The sequence below is a fragment of the Vespa crabro genome, chromosome 23 (genome assembly GCF_910589235.1).
Source record: "Vespa crabro chromosome 23, iyVesCrab1.2, whole genome shotgun sequence".
NCBI lineage: Eukaryota > Metazoa > Arthropoda > Insecta > Hymenoptera > Vespidae > Vespa > Vespa crabro.
Genome location: NC_060977.1, coordinates 959269 through 975453, shown reverse-complemented (window position 1 = coordinate 975453; position 16185 = coordinate 959269). Strand labels below are relative to the sequence as shown.

At 26.7% G+C, this 16185-nt stretch overlaps 4 protein-coding genes across 6 annotated transcripts; 1 reads left to right on the top strand and 3 right to left on the bottom strand.

Moving 5' to 3' along the window:
• Nucleotides 1-1754: 1754 nt before the first annotated feature.
• On the bottom strand, nucleotides 1755-3602 carry LOC124431965 (cysteine-rich with EGF-like domain protein 2). Its single transcript, XM_046980396.1, has 4 exons — nucleotides 3148-3602; nucleotides 2356-3013; nucleotides 2163-2258; nucleotides 1755-2090 (listed from the first exon to the last, which is right to left on the bottom strand). Exons 1-4 carry the CDS (start codon nucleotides 3304-3306, stop codon nucleotides 1870-1872), a joined length of 1134 nt encoding a protein of 377 aa, XP_046836352.1. The 5' UTR covers nucleotides 3307-3602; the 3' UTR covers nucleotides 1755-1869.
• Nucleotides 3603-3738: 136 nt separating this feature from the next.
• LOC124431967 (transmembrane protein 47) lies at nucleotides 3739-10257 on the bottom strand. 3 transcript variants are annotated; one of them, XM_046980398.1, is made up of 7 exons: nucleotides 10116-10257; nucleotides 9571-9836; nucleotides 8859-8928; nucleotides 7247-7433; nucleotides 7022-7171; nucleotides 6883-6945; nucleotides 3739-6795 (listed from the first exon to the last, which is right to left on the bottom strand). In XM_046980398.1, the coding sequence occupies exons 3-7, from the start codon at nucleotides 8907-8909 to the stop codon at nucleotides 6581-6583; spliced, it is 666 nt and encodes a 221-aa protein (XP_046836354.1). In that variant the 5' UTR covers nucleotides 8910-8928; nucleotides 9571-9836; nucleotides 10116-10257; the 3' UTR covers nucleotides 3739-6580. The 3 variants fall into 3 exon arrangements, with proteins under 3 accessions (XP_046836354.1, XP_046836355.1, XP_046836353.1); XM_046980399.1 differs by lacking the exons at nucleotides 8859-8928; nucleotides 9571-9836; nucleotides 10116-10257 and adding an exon at nucleotides 7659-8514 and having other exon boundaries at nucleotides 3739-6519; nucleotides 6598-6795; XM_046980397.1 differs by lacking the exons at nucleotides 8859-8928; nucleotides 9571-9836; nucleotides 10116-10257 and adding an exon at nucleotides 7659-8493.
• Nucleotides 10258-10329: 72 nt separating this feature from the next.
• LOC124431963 (CCAAT/enhancer-binding protein zeta) lies at nucleotides 10330-13609 on the top strand. Its single transcript, XM_046980394.1, has 5 exons — nucleotides 10330-10495; nucleotides 10594-11703; nucleotides 11806-12439; nucleotides 12511-12921; nucleotides 12990-13609. The coding sequence occupies exons 2-5, from the start codon at nucleotides 10594-10596 to the stop codon at nucleotides 13517-13519; spliced, it is 2685 nt and encodes an 894-aa protein (XP_046836350.1). The 5' UTR covers nucleotides 10330-10495; the 3' UTR covers nucleotides 13520-13609.
• A 412-nt stretch (nucleotides 13610-14021) lies between these two features.
• On the bottom strand, nucleotides 14022-15703 carry LOC124431968 (chromobox protein homolog 1-like). Its single transcript, XM_046980400.1, has 4 exons — nucleotides 15549-15703; nucleotides 14804-14918; nucleotides 14478-14712; nucleotides 14022-14376 (listed from the first exon to the last, which is right to left on the bottom strand). Exons 2-4 carry the CDS (start codon nucleotides 14897-14899, stop codon nucleotides 14150-14152), a joined length of 558 nt encoding a protein of 185 aa, XP_046836356.1. The 5' UTR covers nucleotides 14900-14918; nucleotides 15549-15703; the 3' UTR covers nucleotides 14022-14149.
• Nucleotides 15704-16185: the final 482 nt, after the last annotated feature.

Here is a 16185-nt window from a genome sequence, read left to right as displayed (position 1 = left end):
TTCAAAAATGAACCCAAGCAGCGGTCGTTGATTATGCACCAATGAATTTTGCAGTGGTAGGATAAAGTTTTTCTGTCATCTATATTATATTATCCGTCAAATATCTTATTATATGAAGAAAAATATGATTGTGTATCGAAAATTTGTATATATATCGAAGAAGCGATATATCCTCGCAAGTACGTAGATGAGCAAGTAATTTTTAAACAAGTGACAGCCGGTGTTTCAGCTATTAAAAAAAAGTATGATGTTCAAATCGTTATTCTGTACGACAATCGCATATAGTAACTAAGCGATGTTCACATAAGTTAAAACCATGTTTAGCTCGTTAGATTTAAATTGTAAATTCTATTAATTTGGGCCGTTACTTATTATGTTTAAAGTTAGAGTACATATGAACTTTTTCTACACACGATTATATTTTTTTCGTTTATAATAAGGTAAAAGATAGTGGAAAAGGATATATATGAAGTTTCAACTGTGACATGTGTACAAAATAATAGAGATTTTATGTATTTTCAATGAGCTAATGTTTTTAGTAGTTCATGCTCCTTATTTTTATGTAAAGATTTTTACACGTATGAATTTATGAATAATTAGGACGACTTTGGTCAGGATTTTCCAACTAACGCAACTTTACGTATATATTATTGAAGACCGTGGAGGTTTCGTATGTAATTTGTATTAATTGTTTTATTGCAGTTGTTAGTAAAAACAGCATCAAAAATTTTAATATGGATATAAAAAGTATTGAGTATTGCAAAAACTCAAGTCCTTATACAAATTATTCATAGATGAAGAGAGATAGTTTAGACTGCGAGAAAAAGTATCCTGATCTAAGCCATCTAGTGATAGAAAGTAAGATCATCGTTCAGCATTTCCTCGTAAAAATCTCTATATAAAATTAAGAGCATAACTACTATAACAATAGCTTCTTGAAAATATATATATATATATAAAATCTTTGTTATTTTGTATACGTGTACATTGTTGAAACTTTATTTGTTTTCTTACAGTTTTATTTTTAATGAAATAACATTAATTAAATAAATCTAATACAAAATATAGGCCCATTATTTTATATTCATAAATTTATATGTGATAACACAAAGATTGTAAAATTATATTCTATTATTTATACATTTATTTCGATTATATTTTCCCTATTTTTAATGTTATTTTAAAGCTATTCAAAATAAGGATAAAGTGTATTATTAATAACACAGGGCTTTTATAAACAACATTAAGACATTTTTACAGATAAAAGATAGGAATTTTTTATGGGCGAAGTACGAAATTAATATAAATGATATACATTTACTATAATTTTTTTCAGTATATTAAAAATTTTAATCTAATTAGTAAAAATATGTTTGCCTTAATTATTTTTAGAAAAGCTACGCAGTGTCATGAAGCTTTCTTCAAAAATTATAATATGGATATAATAAAAGTATTGCAAAAAAAATTTCTTACATCTATATCTTTTCAATACGTATTAGGAATCTTTCCTTTCGCGAAAGGATAAACGTTTATGCCATCTATCGGCTATTAAATGTACGAAATATACAGCAATAACTAAACTTAAATTATTATGCAAGTTATATTTATAATTATAAAATATTTCCTAATTTACTTTTGCATATACACAAATGTAGATTATAGAATTATATACATAATATTGAATATATATAGATATAGGATTGGATTAAAGCAATAGAAGAAATTAAAGGATAATAAATTATTAAGATATCCTTGATTATTATATAAATATTTTTGTCCGATACATTATTATATATAATTACATTCATACAAATCATAAATTATATATATTAAAACTAATTTGTATTTAAACTATGTTTTTTGATTTTATCAAGCTGGTCCTAATATATCCATATTTGCTGTTGTATCTTGAATATTACTATGAGATAACATGTATTCAGACACTGATATATAAACTGCAACTAATATGCCTATAACACTTGCTGCATATATATTTCGTTGTAAAATGATACATGTTGCTACACAAAGACCAAGGTATGTTGCATACCGTGCAAAATTTTCATGTCTCTTACGACCAAGAAGATCTGAATCTGAAAAATAAATAGATTAATTAATTCCTTGAATTAATTTAATATAATATCTATGAATAATAAAATATGTACTTATGCACAAGTTATCTTTCTTATGATAGTCATCCGCACATTTTATACACATATCTGGACCATCCCCAGTACAACCATTACAAGCTTTATCACATCCTACAAATTTAAAATAACACAAGACATTTATTAAATATTAGTTGTAAATAATAGATATTTTAGCATCTTAATATTTTTCTTAAATTCATGCGTCTACCTAGACATGTAAAACTTCCTTCTTTATTGACACAAAATTGATTTCCAGGACAAGATTCATCACTTTTTAAGCATTCATTAATATCAAAACAACCTCGTTCATCTATCATGTACCATCCATCAGAACACATCTCGCAATCTTTAGGTCCTGGCCCTTTGCAAGAACCATTGCAAGCAGCATGACAAGTAGAGCATAGTAATTTATTTTCATCCTTATAAGATTCATAATATCCTGGTGCACAATCATTACATGTTTCTCCATCGTAGCCTTTATCACAAAGACATTTACCATTCCCTTTTCTTGTACCTGCACCTTTACATTTGCCATTCTTATTACAGACATTATCTGGAAAGCCTGGACATTGCATACATTGGGGACCATAATGATCTTTTGGACAACAACGTTCTGTTTGTTCTATGCATAAATAATCAAATACATCTGGATAGGTATTTTGATGTTTAAACCACCATTCCTCTATTTTATTCTCTAATTCTTCTGCTATGGAATGACATTGATCTTTACCACGCTCTACTTCTTCACATAAATGTTCTTGTATTTCTATGAGACGTACTTCGCTTGTCGCATAAGAACCTAACTTATCTTCTTCCCATGCACTATCACCACCTTCAAATTTTCCACGGCTTGTACGTTCTAAACCCTACAAGAAAAACATTTATAGAGACATTATTTAAAAATACATTCAGTGTTTTATTAAATCTTGATTATATTACTAGACAGACAATTAATTAAAGCAAAACTTAATAATAATTATTTAGTAAAAACAATCCTTACATTTTTAAAACTATTAACAAGTATTTTACAAGCAGCACATGGTGGATATTTTTCACCTTGCAATTCACTTTTATTAGGAGATTTTATACATATAACATAATTAATTTCGTAAAAACAAAAAACAATGAGAAAGATAAATAAAATAAATCTGTTGCGCATTATAAAATAGAAATAATATAATCTATGACTTAAAAAATATATTGTTTAACATAAAAATAATGTTTGACATAACAAATTAAATTACTATGTTAATATAAATTTTATTATTTAAATAATAAACATTTCTTAAACATAAACAAGTACCAATCACATGCGGTATTGAAAAATTTTATTATATGCATGATACGTCTGCACAGATAAGTTGATTAGTTTGATAAAAGTGTTCATAAAAGATACGGTAGATAGCGCTTCGATCATTACAGCGCTATCTAGTAGATAATTTCGAAAGTTTTGTCATTTCAAATCAAGGGCGCCAAATCAATAGACGTTTTTTTCCAAAAGAAAAATGATTCTTTATAAAATCATTTTTTTTATCTTACATTATTTTTTTGAGTTCATAAACCACAAGTAAACTAAGTATAGAATAGTATCTTTTAAATGTAGATGTATATATATTTTTTTTCTTTGTACAATATGGGAGGTTCACATTAAAATGCGGCGGACTATTACACATTATACATAAGTCTATATGTTCTTTGTAGACTTCTAACAAGAAGACAAGCGGATTTACAATTTTTATTACACCGGTATACAGTACTGTTTTCTTCTATAATATTATTACGATATGCATAGTATCTGTATCATATTCCCTACTTCTATAGTACGAAATACTAATAAATGCTAAATGTAGTATTAGTGATTTATTTAATACTACCAACGATATATCTTGTTTTCTTTTTCTTCATTAATAATGAGATGTGTATTTCTTTATGCCTATAGTTCAATTAACTGTTATTTCTACGGACAATTCGTGTGAGAAACTATTGATTCATAGCTTCGATCGAATTAATATATCAATATACATTTACGAAATTAGGAATCAAATGGAACTATTGAGTTATTGCAACTACAGTCTAATAAATCAGACACTAATTTAATATTACCCATTATATATACTATTTCTCATTAATAAATATATACTTAATATATATATATAGACTTGCTGAAATAAATCCCAGAGTTATTAACTTTACATGATTTTTTGTGATGATTTTGATATATAAATATTAATTTATTACAAATAATAGATTGCCTCACTAATTTCAAATTTTATTGTTATCTAAAATGCTTTTGTGAAAATCTGCCATATCATATGGGACAAAAAATATATGGCAAAATATTATACTTCTAATTAATGGCTTTACTAAGATTAGAATTGACTTAGATTTTTCGTAACGTTGTTCACTGCAAAAGTTTAAATATGTTTTAAATATTGGTCGACAATACAATTTACAATACTTTATGATATTCTTTGTTTCTAACAATATTATATGTAACGCAGTCTTGTTTAGTTTAATATTATATAAAAATTTACTGGAACGTTAATTGTATATGTATATGTGTTAACATAAATTAACATTTCTAAATATAAACTTAGGTTTATGTACTGACAATGCATATACATATAATCGAACATTGCATATAAAGCTCTCATAAAATGCATGGTCATCCATATATCATGTTGTGAAAATTGCATGTACAACATATTAATAATATTACAATAACCATAGATGTTATTACCATACTATTACAAGTATTTATAAGATACTTATATGTACATATACGTACATGTATATAATGCAAATAACGTAATGACAATACCTGCCCGAGCTGCCTCCATTGTGTTAAAGACTTATAAAATCTGTAATATTGGTATTTTAACTTAAAATGTATTTGGTTCATAGAAAATATTTCTGATTAAAGAGATATTCCTTTTTCATAATAAAAGATTTTATCTTGGATTACATAAAAATGAAAAAAGGGATTTTCACTTATTACAACCCATTAATCGATGTAAAACATTATCAGAAATTGTTTTTTATCATTTCATACTTTGGAATTATAATTTATATAAATTTTGTTTTACCGCGATTGTAGAGTTTTGATATTATTAATGTATTTATATTTACAGAAATGAACATTTTATACGAGTTTATCAAAATTTGTTTGATACTTGCTCTTACTTCTGTTTCAGTTGACTGTACTTTGGACATATTCTACTAATTACAGAAATATAAATCGCTTATATTACGAAAAATATTATTAAACAAAACCTTAAAATATAATAAACTATATTCTTGTATGAGTATATATCAATCTACTAAATTTATAAAAATGTTAATATAAACATATAATTTATGGTACAAATATAAATCATTTTTATTTGTAAGAAGATCAGCTCGTGACAATAAATGTCAAAAGCAAATACTTAATTATAATTTTGTAAATAGTAATCAAATAATAGAAAAGTTAAAATTTATAAATTCGTATATTATAATTTTAGCCAAATTATTCAGTTATATATAAAAGAAGACCCACAAATATCTTAGGCTTGGAAGATACCTCATTAGTATAACTTATATGTGTAAAAAAAAAAGCTGCACTATTGATAAGTAACAATAAATAAAAAACATAAATTAATGATACTTATTGATATATTTTCTACTTAGCAAAATTTTATGTATTTCTTAAAAATGGTAACATAATATAAATATTTTACTTGTAAAGAATAAGATACATAACAACTAAAATAAACAAAAAAACACTAGCTTATTTACTCAAAGTAATTTTAGAATTGATTAGCAATATTTTTCAATATTTCATCTATTATGTTTGTGCTTTACTATAAATTATATCGAAATAACTTATGTTAATTGTAAAATTAATATGTATATACTTACATAAATAATATAAAACAATATTAATAATTTTACTAAATGTTATATTCATTGGAACATTTCATAAGATAATTATTGTAATTATCAAAAAGTAAATTTTCTTTTATACATCCGGAATTAACTTGGCAAAGTAAATTGTGTAAAACAAATAATTTTCTAAAACAATTATAAATTTAGAATATATAAAGGATATATAATACTGTAGAAAAAAACTTAAAATAACAATGGTCCCAAAATTGTATTAATTACTATAATTCCCATGATAATTCCAAATGGTAACTATTTACTAAAAGAACTATGTTCAGTCAACTGATAGATACTTTTGTAATTTCAGCAATGTTTGCACGACATGTTCCATATATTTTACACCAAACCGTCTGTAACTCCAATATATTCTGATCTAACATGCAGGTAACATGTATAAAAACTGTTCATTTTCATATACACGTATACAACTCTTCGCATGGGTATCAAACTGTGAGAACAAAAAAGAAAAGAATCACCTAGAGTACAACATCGGGCAGGGTGCAATGCCACTAGGCTAGTTGCGTACCACTTCGTCCACCATGATGTCCCATGCCAGTCATTGAACTACCTCCTCCCATCTCATTGCGAACTATTTTTCTTTCTTTATAATAAATTTCTTCACTTTCTTTGTCGCATAAAAGTAATACTGCTCCACCAAATAAAAATATAGCTGCACCCCATCCAACACCATACGCCCATCCAAATTCCCACATTGTTCTATTTCCTGTAATAAAAGAAGTACTTTAATAATCTTAAAATAAACAATAGTTATAGAACAAATATAATGTGTAAACAATAGTAAAAAACTTACCAAGATTAAGTTCTGTGGCAAAGCATACAGGATAAATTACCAATGCAGTTAAAAGACATACGACTAAAATAAATAATAATAAAAAATTATAAAAATATAATTTACAGTGAGTGTGTATAGTCCAGTTTAGTATACTTACGTGCAATACCCATACATAAAACAGCAAATCTGTAGAATTTGTGTTTTTCTCTATGATCTTGTGATCTTAATCCAAGACCCGTTAAAACTGTTGCCATAATATCTGATAAGAGGCATATCACACACAAAGTAGCAGCAGCTTTTATATATGCTACAAGAATAAAAATGAACCAATGTTATCATAGTTTCTAAGAATACAACATAGAAAGATTTTTTATTCCCTTACCAACATCTCTAGCTTGATAACATCCTTGTGGATCTGGCATATTAAATGGCAGTGGAGTTGGTGCACCTTCTTCGATGCAATGTACAAAAAGTCCTTGCCTCCATCCTAAGGCCATTAACCAATCCGTCGAAGCAAGTCCCATTATCATTAAAAGTATTACTATGACCCCGCATATAAATGCTATTACCTACAAATAAAATTAATCATTCATTATATTTGTAAATAATGTAGATTACTTGCATAAAATAAATAATAATATAACAATATTTTATATAAGAAACTAGATACTTGAAAAAAAAAACTATTCGGTACCATTTATGCTCTATTCATTTACATCATAAATTAAATCATTATCATTAATTAAAATGTTGTATATATTTTTTTAAAAGTATCAATTAATAACAATGTATACCTGTGCAATCTCATTATCACTTATGTGTTCTTCCGCGACTGTATACATGATCATTTTATATTAGAGTATTGTATCTAAGATAGTCGCGTCTTGTTGTAAAAAAACGATTGTTGAACTATCCTTGAGGAATATAATAAAAACTAACGTTCATGAACACCTTTCACCTCTTAACAAACAATATTGTTTAAGGAACATCGTATACTCTTCCGTGATTTATAATCAAACGAGAAAGACGAAAGTGCATTTAGCAAGTTCGCGTCAATGAACAGATGAATCGATGGATGGATACAAGACGATGAATACACGAGAGTGGGGACGCACTTTCGTAAAAGGTAGTTGAACGTTCGGCAATAAAACTTTTACGAATGAACGTAAGGAATTTGTTTATCATCAATACGTCACTAGAATATCGTAAATCGTTTAGAGAATTCATACGACTATTAAACACTTAAGAAGCAAAGGTGAACCGGGAAGAAATCGTCGTGGAGCTCGTAAAGAGAAGCTTCCTACGAAAGAGGCTGCGCCCAGCTGCGCCCATTAAATGCCTGGCGCAGCGTCCGGGCCGATGCTGCGCGATCCTCCTCCTTCTCCCCTTCCTCCTCCTTACCCTACGCAACTCCCAACCCCATTACCACCTGGCCCCAATCCTCTACTTTCCCAATTTCTTTTTCTTCCTGTTTTCTACGTTTCTTTTCTTTGTTACCGGATCTCACCTCCATCTTATCATTTCTTTTTGTTTTTTTTTCTTTTTCTTTTTTACTTCTACTCCTACCACTCTTCCATTTCTCTCACTATTATTTATTGTAATCTAACAATGTTTATTTTTCGTTTGATGCTAATTTTGTTCTCATGAATAGAAATAACTATATATATATATACATATCATATACATATATATATATGTTTTCTTTACATGGAAACAGTAATACTACTGTATATATATTGCAATATTTACTTTTATTCAATGTGCATACTTAACCTCGTATTACTGACTTTATATACCAAACTTCTATTTTACTTAAATGTAAAGTAATTTGTCTTTTGTTATATTCTTTTTTTATGCATCATAAGGGGGGACAATTATATTTTCATCATTAGATTTGAATTTTAATACTTTTATAAAACAGAATAGCATAGTAAAAAAATTAACTATTTTATATCAATCATTAATAAATCTTTTCGTAGTTAACATTAACTTACCTTTAAAGGTCTTGTGACAGTAACTGTTTCAATTGTTGTTGTTTGTGCCATAGTTTTCTAAGATTATAAACTGTAATAAATAAAAATCAATGTGTCATAAACAAAATATATAAACTCATACAACTGAAACAAAAAAGAACAATTATAATCGTTTATCTCAGAAATAATGAAATAATAAATATATTAAAATAAAAAAGAATCATTGAAAATTAGTGTATGAATGTTGTATCGTACTAAATTTATTTTTAAGTATTAATGAGAACACAATGATAAGATAACTTTACTTGTATAGATATTATCGTATAATTGCATATTTAAAATCAAATATAAATAAATATTAAACTGAAATGATTAGTTATAATTATAATACTTTACATAATGATATGGATAAAAAGGATGGAAGTGAAATAGGTAATAGCATTATAATTTATATTACCTTTGTCTTTATATAAAATATATACAACCTATAATTTTATTATATATATATATATTAAATGTAAGATAATATAAAATTCTCCATCATACTACATAATCAAAATGGACTGATAAGGGCTTAAGCAAAGTATAGATAACTATTTCATTGTATAAAAGTATCTATCCATGAAATATGATTTTTACATTTACATAGACATTTTATCACATTGTTATAATTGATATTATTTCTTTCATTATACGTAGATTTATCTTCTGAAAATAATAATTGTTCACTTACGATATTTTACAAATCCATTTGATCATTGTTGAATGTCGCGTTGTCGCTTTTGTACTATTATTATTTATAATTTAATTTTAATATTTACACAATTCCTCATCGTATTTAATTAATACAATTGCACAAATAGAAAATAATTATATTGGAAGAAGAATTAAAATAGTCAAATCTTAAAACTGTCCATCCAGAATCATACTACATTAAATTAATGTGTAGATCTCATTGTTGACCGACTCTTCGCACTGATTCATGTATGTATGTGTCATCTAAGGAAAGGGAACACCCATGTCAAGTGTGTTTGTAGAGACCTCTGGTCGACATACTTTTAGAAATGAGATAAGATTCAACATGGCGTTTGTTATTAAATTGAGAAATAAATATAAGCAGAAAAAAAAGAATTCCTATATTTTAATTTCAAAAGTTTTATCTTATCCAAAAGACACTATTTACTTATTACAATCTCTACTTTTGAAAATGAGAATTTTAAATCTAAATATATTATATATCTAATAAATGCGTATATATATATTTATCTATATACATACATATTGTTGTATATTTTATAAATATTATTCACTTGTTTATATCAGTTATCAACCCTAATAGATATCTTTAATTTTGTGGATGTTTGTTTCTATTTTTATTTTCACTTCCGTTTCATCCTTTCTTTCTACATTATTAGTATCATTATTAGACGCAGATGGTAGTGCCACTGTTGGTAGGAATTATTATTAAAAGAGTTTCATTTTAAGCACATGTTCAGCTTAATTCAATTTAGACGGTTAACTCTTTTGAAGTAAATATAATAATTTTACAAAAAAAAAATTAATATACTTAATTATATTTAAAAGATATATTATGAATTAACAATATACATTAGAAGGTTCTACTTATGAAGTAAAATATATTTATTACATACATTAAGGTAAATAACACATTATGTTATGTTATGTTATGTTATGTAGTACATAAAGTTAAATCATTCTATAAAGTCATTTTATATTTGGAAAATATTTATTCCAGATGAAAGGACATGGAAGTGATACTAAAAATAAAAGTGTTTCTAAATGGTATGAGGAATTTCCTAAAGCAGAAGTGCCTTATAAGCACGCAAAATCAGATTTTGAAGTACTGAATTTAAAAGAGGAAGGAAAGAAGTATCTCAGTGCAGATACTTCAGCTTTCCAATTAAAACAATCACACTCTAAAAATTCAGAAGTTATGTGGTTAAAAACAGCATTAACACGTGGTACAACTTCTGATAAAGTTGCAGCTGCAGTTGTTTTGATACAAGATAATCCAAAATATAATCTTGTCCAACTATCATCTCTTATTTCGCAAGTAAAAGCTGCTAAACACAATCAATGCAACATGATTATTACTGCTTTAAGAGATCTTTTTTTATCCGACTTACTTCATCCTAAATATAAACTCTTAAAATTTGAAGAACAAGATTTAGATAAAATAGAAAACTTGGAGATATCAGATCAAATAAATAAGATAGATGGATCCAGAAAAAAATTATTGGCACATTGGTATTTTGAAGATCAATTGCGTGAACAATATGAAAATTTTGTTTTATCACTTGCTAATATTGCCTCAGACACAGTGGAAACAAATCGTGAGAGAGCAATATCTGTGATGACAGATTTGTTAATTGGAAATCCTGAACAAGAACATAAATTATTAGAATTAATTGTAAATAAAATAGGTGATCCACACTGCAAAGTAGGTTCAAAAGCTGTATTCTGTTTACAAAAATTGTTATATGAACATTCCAATATGAAATTTGTCATATTAAAAGAAGTTGAAAAGTTATTATTCAGAAAGAATGTGGGACAACGTGCACAATATTATGCAATTTGTCTCCTAACTCAATTTGTATTGACAAAAGCAGATGATGAAGTTGCTACTTCTCTTATAGAAGTATATTTTGCATTCTTTAAAGCATGTTTGAAAAAAGGAGAGCCAGACAGCAGAATGATGGCAGCAATCTTAACAGGAGTTAGCAGAGCATATCATTTTGCAAAAATAGATTCAGATTTATTACGTGATCATATTGACTCTGTATATAAAGTTATACATATTGGATCTTTTAATGTTTCATTAAATGCCCTTAATCTTTTATATCATGTAAGTATTTTTTTACTCTCATTATGTTTTCTCAATCAATATCTTATTAAAATGATTCGTTAAAATATATAAATTTTTATTGATATTCTCTCTTATATATAGGTTGAGGGAACAAGTAAAGATCAATCGAACAGGTTTTATTCAGCTTTCTATAGAAAACTATTGGATCCACAAATAGGTATAGCAAATAAACGTGCAGTTTTCTTAAATCTATTATATCGTGTCCTTCAAAATGATCAGAGTTTGTTACGCTTGTATGCTTTTATAAAACGGATATTACAAATTACATTGTACTTTCCTGCAAATATGGCTTGTGCTACTTTATATGTAATATCCAAAGTTCTACAATCGCGTAAGGATTTAAAGTACTTTTTGTTACATTCCCAAAATTCCATTAAAATAGAAAATAATTTCTCTAATGCAAAAGAGAATGATTCATCAAAAAATAAAGAAATTATTAATATTGATGAAAATGAGCCTACGGTTTCACCAGAAATAGATTCAAATATTATGATGAATGTTACCATCGATACTACAGTAAATTTACCAAAACAGGATATTGATGTGAAACAGGATATTGATCCAGACATTAAAGATTTTACAGAAAAGCCATATAATCCATTTTGTCGTAATCCTTTATATGCCAATGCAATGAAAAGCTTACATGCTGAACTTGTATCATTGTCTAAACATTTCCATCCAAGTGTGTCTTTATTTGCAAATTCAATTATTCAAGGTAATTTTTCATTTATATATTGCTGTTAATAATAAATTAATTTTTGCTTAATAAAATATTTTATTTTTCAGAGAAAACTATTAATTATACTGGAGATCCTTTGGAAGATTTGACATTAATACGATTTTTAGACAGATATGTCTTTAAAAATCCTAAAAAATTAGAAAGTAAGAAGGTACAAAAAAAGAATGATCCATTGGCACAGCGTAGTGGTTATCTACCAAAAGGTGTACGCTCTCTTCCTGTTGATAGCATAGCATATCTTAATGAGGCAGAAGAGCGTATCCCAGTAGATGAATTATTCCTTTATCGTTATCTAAAAAGGAAAAACGAATCTACAAATGTGTATAATGAAAAAGACTCTGACAATGAAAGTGTTAATAGTGAAGAATTCAATGAAATGTTAGATAAATTTAGTACCAATGAAAATTTGGATGACTTGGATATTGCTGCAGCTATTGGAAAAATAAAAAATAAAAAAGGTAATGAAGTAAAATTTATATACAATAGAATTTATTTTTATTTGCTAAAATTAAAACATTCTTTATAGATGATGAAATAGATGATCTTGAAAATAGCGAACATATGGAAGATGAAGAAAATGATGTTAATAGCGGTACTGAATCGGAAGATATTGATGAAGAAAGTGATAATAGTTTGGATGATATAGATGATTCAGATATAGCAGATATAGAAGATGAAGATCTAAGTGATATATATTTTAGTGAAGGTAGTGACAATAATGATGATGATCTAAGTGGAGTTACGTTAAATATAAAAAATAAACACATCAAGGGTAATGATCCAATTAGACAGCATAAGGTAAAAAAGAATAATAAAAAGAATCTAAACGATATATTTGTATCCGCCGAAAAATTTTCGCAAATGTTGGAAGAACAAAGTCGAACGAAAAATAAACATGGTAGTACAAATGCATTTAATACAATGGATGGTGCTACTTCTAAACAAATAGATTGGGAAACAAAAAGGAATCAAAAACTAACTAGATCTTTTGACAGAAAAAAACGGAAACACGTCAAAATATTGAACAATAAAAACAATAAAAAGATTAAACGATAATAACAATCATTGTATTCATTTTTGTATATTTTGTAAGTTATCTTATTTTTGTAAAGTATTGGTATGATTAAATAGATGTGTGCTCGTAAATGATAAAGTATATATTCAATATTTTTAAAAATAAGATCTCGTACTATTATTACTTATAATCGTAATCGTTTGAACATAAAACATGTTTTATTTCTTTACATAATATTACAAGAAAATAAAAAATTTAGTAAAAAAAGAAATAACAGTGACAATTAAGCTTTCTTTTTTTGCTTTAACATAACAATGTTAATTTTATGTATAATGAAGTAAAATAGTACGCTTTATCAATGCACTGTAAATATTTTTCTTTTTTTGGTAAAATAAGTAAAATCATTCTTAATTTTAGATTGCCATATATACTATTACATTTTTGATTCAATAATATGACTGTAATATGTTGCAAAGTCATGATAGATGTGCAAATATTTTTAATTTAACCACTTAACATACTATTAGTAAAAAATTGTTTGACTTTGTTATTCTCACAGTGCAACATTAATATATTTCAAAGATAATTTACAAAAAACCACGCATTATAATTTGTCGTTATATGCGACAAATTCTAAAGCGTGCTGTGTACATATACTGTAATACTAAATGCTACTCTTGGTCAGGTTTCGCTGAACTTTCTTCATCGTGAGCCGGACTGTGCCATGTTAGGCGTTCTTCATAAAATTTAATTACTATTTGGGGGCATTTTTCGTTGGCAACACGAGCAGGTACTAAATCGGCATCGTCTGTGCCTTTCCATTTCATTAAAAACATGAGTTCCCCGCTTGAATCTGTTGCTCCGATAATACGTTCAGGGTCTAAGTTTCTGTCAAATCCTACAATAAAAGCTTCAATATAATTTTAACCTCTTAAAATTTACTATTGATAAAGTTAGTTTTGTTTGATATATATGAAACTTTCAATTGTTGAAATTTACCTTCTGGTTTCTTTTCTTCAGTTGCTTTTTTCTTTGCTTGTGTTGGTGTAGGAGTGCTAGAACTCTTTCTCTTTTTTTGTTCCTTTTCTTCGTGTCTTTTACCAGAAGCTGCTGCTTCTTTCTTTTTTCGCTGTTCCTCAAATTGTGCTATTAAATCAGGACAATCGAGGTTTTCTTCAGGTTCCCATGTGTTTTCATCATTGGAATACCCCTTCCATTTAAGAAAATATTCTACCTGTAAATTTACAATATAAAAGTTTTTAATCAATAGAATCATATATTATTCTCACATAAAATAAAGGCTATGAATATGACATACTACGCACCTTTCCTTTTACAACTCTTCTATCAAGAACCTTTTCAACGCTGAATTCTTCTTCTGCTTCTCCTTCTGTAGCTGACGATTCCTTTGATTTGCTCATTGTATTTTATGTGAAATAACTAAAAGATGTAAAGTAATGTAATATAAAAAATGATACTGAATTTAAATTATAATATATCATACATATAAACTATATTTGATTTTACACTCTATTTATTTTTTCATATAAGGTTGTCACTTTTATAGTTGCATTAGAAACAAAACACTTTATAGATAAGTCTTAATTAAAATATGAACATAGTTAGGTTAGTTGTATCAGCCAAATATATGATCACTGTTTTATTAAAAAAATATTTCTATATATTAATATAATTATATAAAAAATAAAAAGTTACATTTGAAATTTTAGCAGTTTTTAAAAATAAGAGGTAAAAAATGCTTATGAAATATAAATAATATATTCGTCTTTGTTATTTGTTATGAGAAAAACACAAAAATCAAATTCTTATAAATTTGATAATAGTAAAATCTACTGTAAAAGGATTCAAACGATTCTTAATTAGTGCATATTTTGAAGAACCTAGAAAGAAGTTAAAAGTTAGAAAAGCAAAGAAAATGGCGGTAAAGTACATCGAATGCTATATAAAAGTAATACGTTTATACTGAACTTTAATATAACTACTCTGAAATTCTATATTGAAAATACAGTATATATCATAAATAATGTACGGCATAAATTAATTACTTACTTCTTATTATATATTTACAAAAATTTCACTGTATATAAATTCGTAAACTGACGCGGTATCTTTCGAGCTTCTAGCGTCCACTCTGTCCGGTTGCTGCTTCAATAATGCCGGACGGAGGGAATTTCAGCGATTGCGCAGTTCTCTTCCGTTACTGCAGCTTGTTTCGACGTCGATGTATAGAAAGAAGAGGGAAAATTTGCCGCTCATATAGTTGTCTAGTTTACTTATTAACCAAATTAATCAAAGTTAAAAAGATTAATCTAAATTTTCATTTATTATATAAATAATTTATTCAAAAAAATTTATTTTACATTTTATAAATTAACATAGTATTATATTTATTTGTTATTATTTTAGATGGCGTTAGAAGACTATGCCACATAGTGTGAAAAAAAAAACATTACTATTAGGAATTTTTTATTCGTTGAGAATCATGCTTATTAATTCACATTGATAAGAATTAAATAAAAATATATTTGGACAATAAATAGAAACAATTTTTTATTGATTGTATATAATCGTAATAAATTTTATTTATTCGTGAATATTTAATATTGCTATCTCAGCTACGTATAACTAAGCAACCAATCAGAGAAAGTTTTATATGAAACGTAAAAATTAGTTTAAATTTCAAATC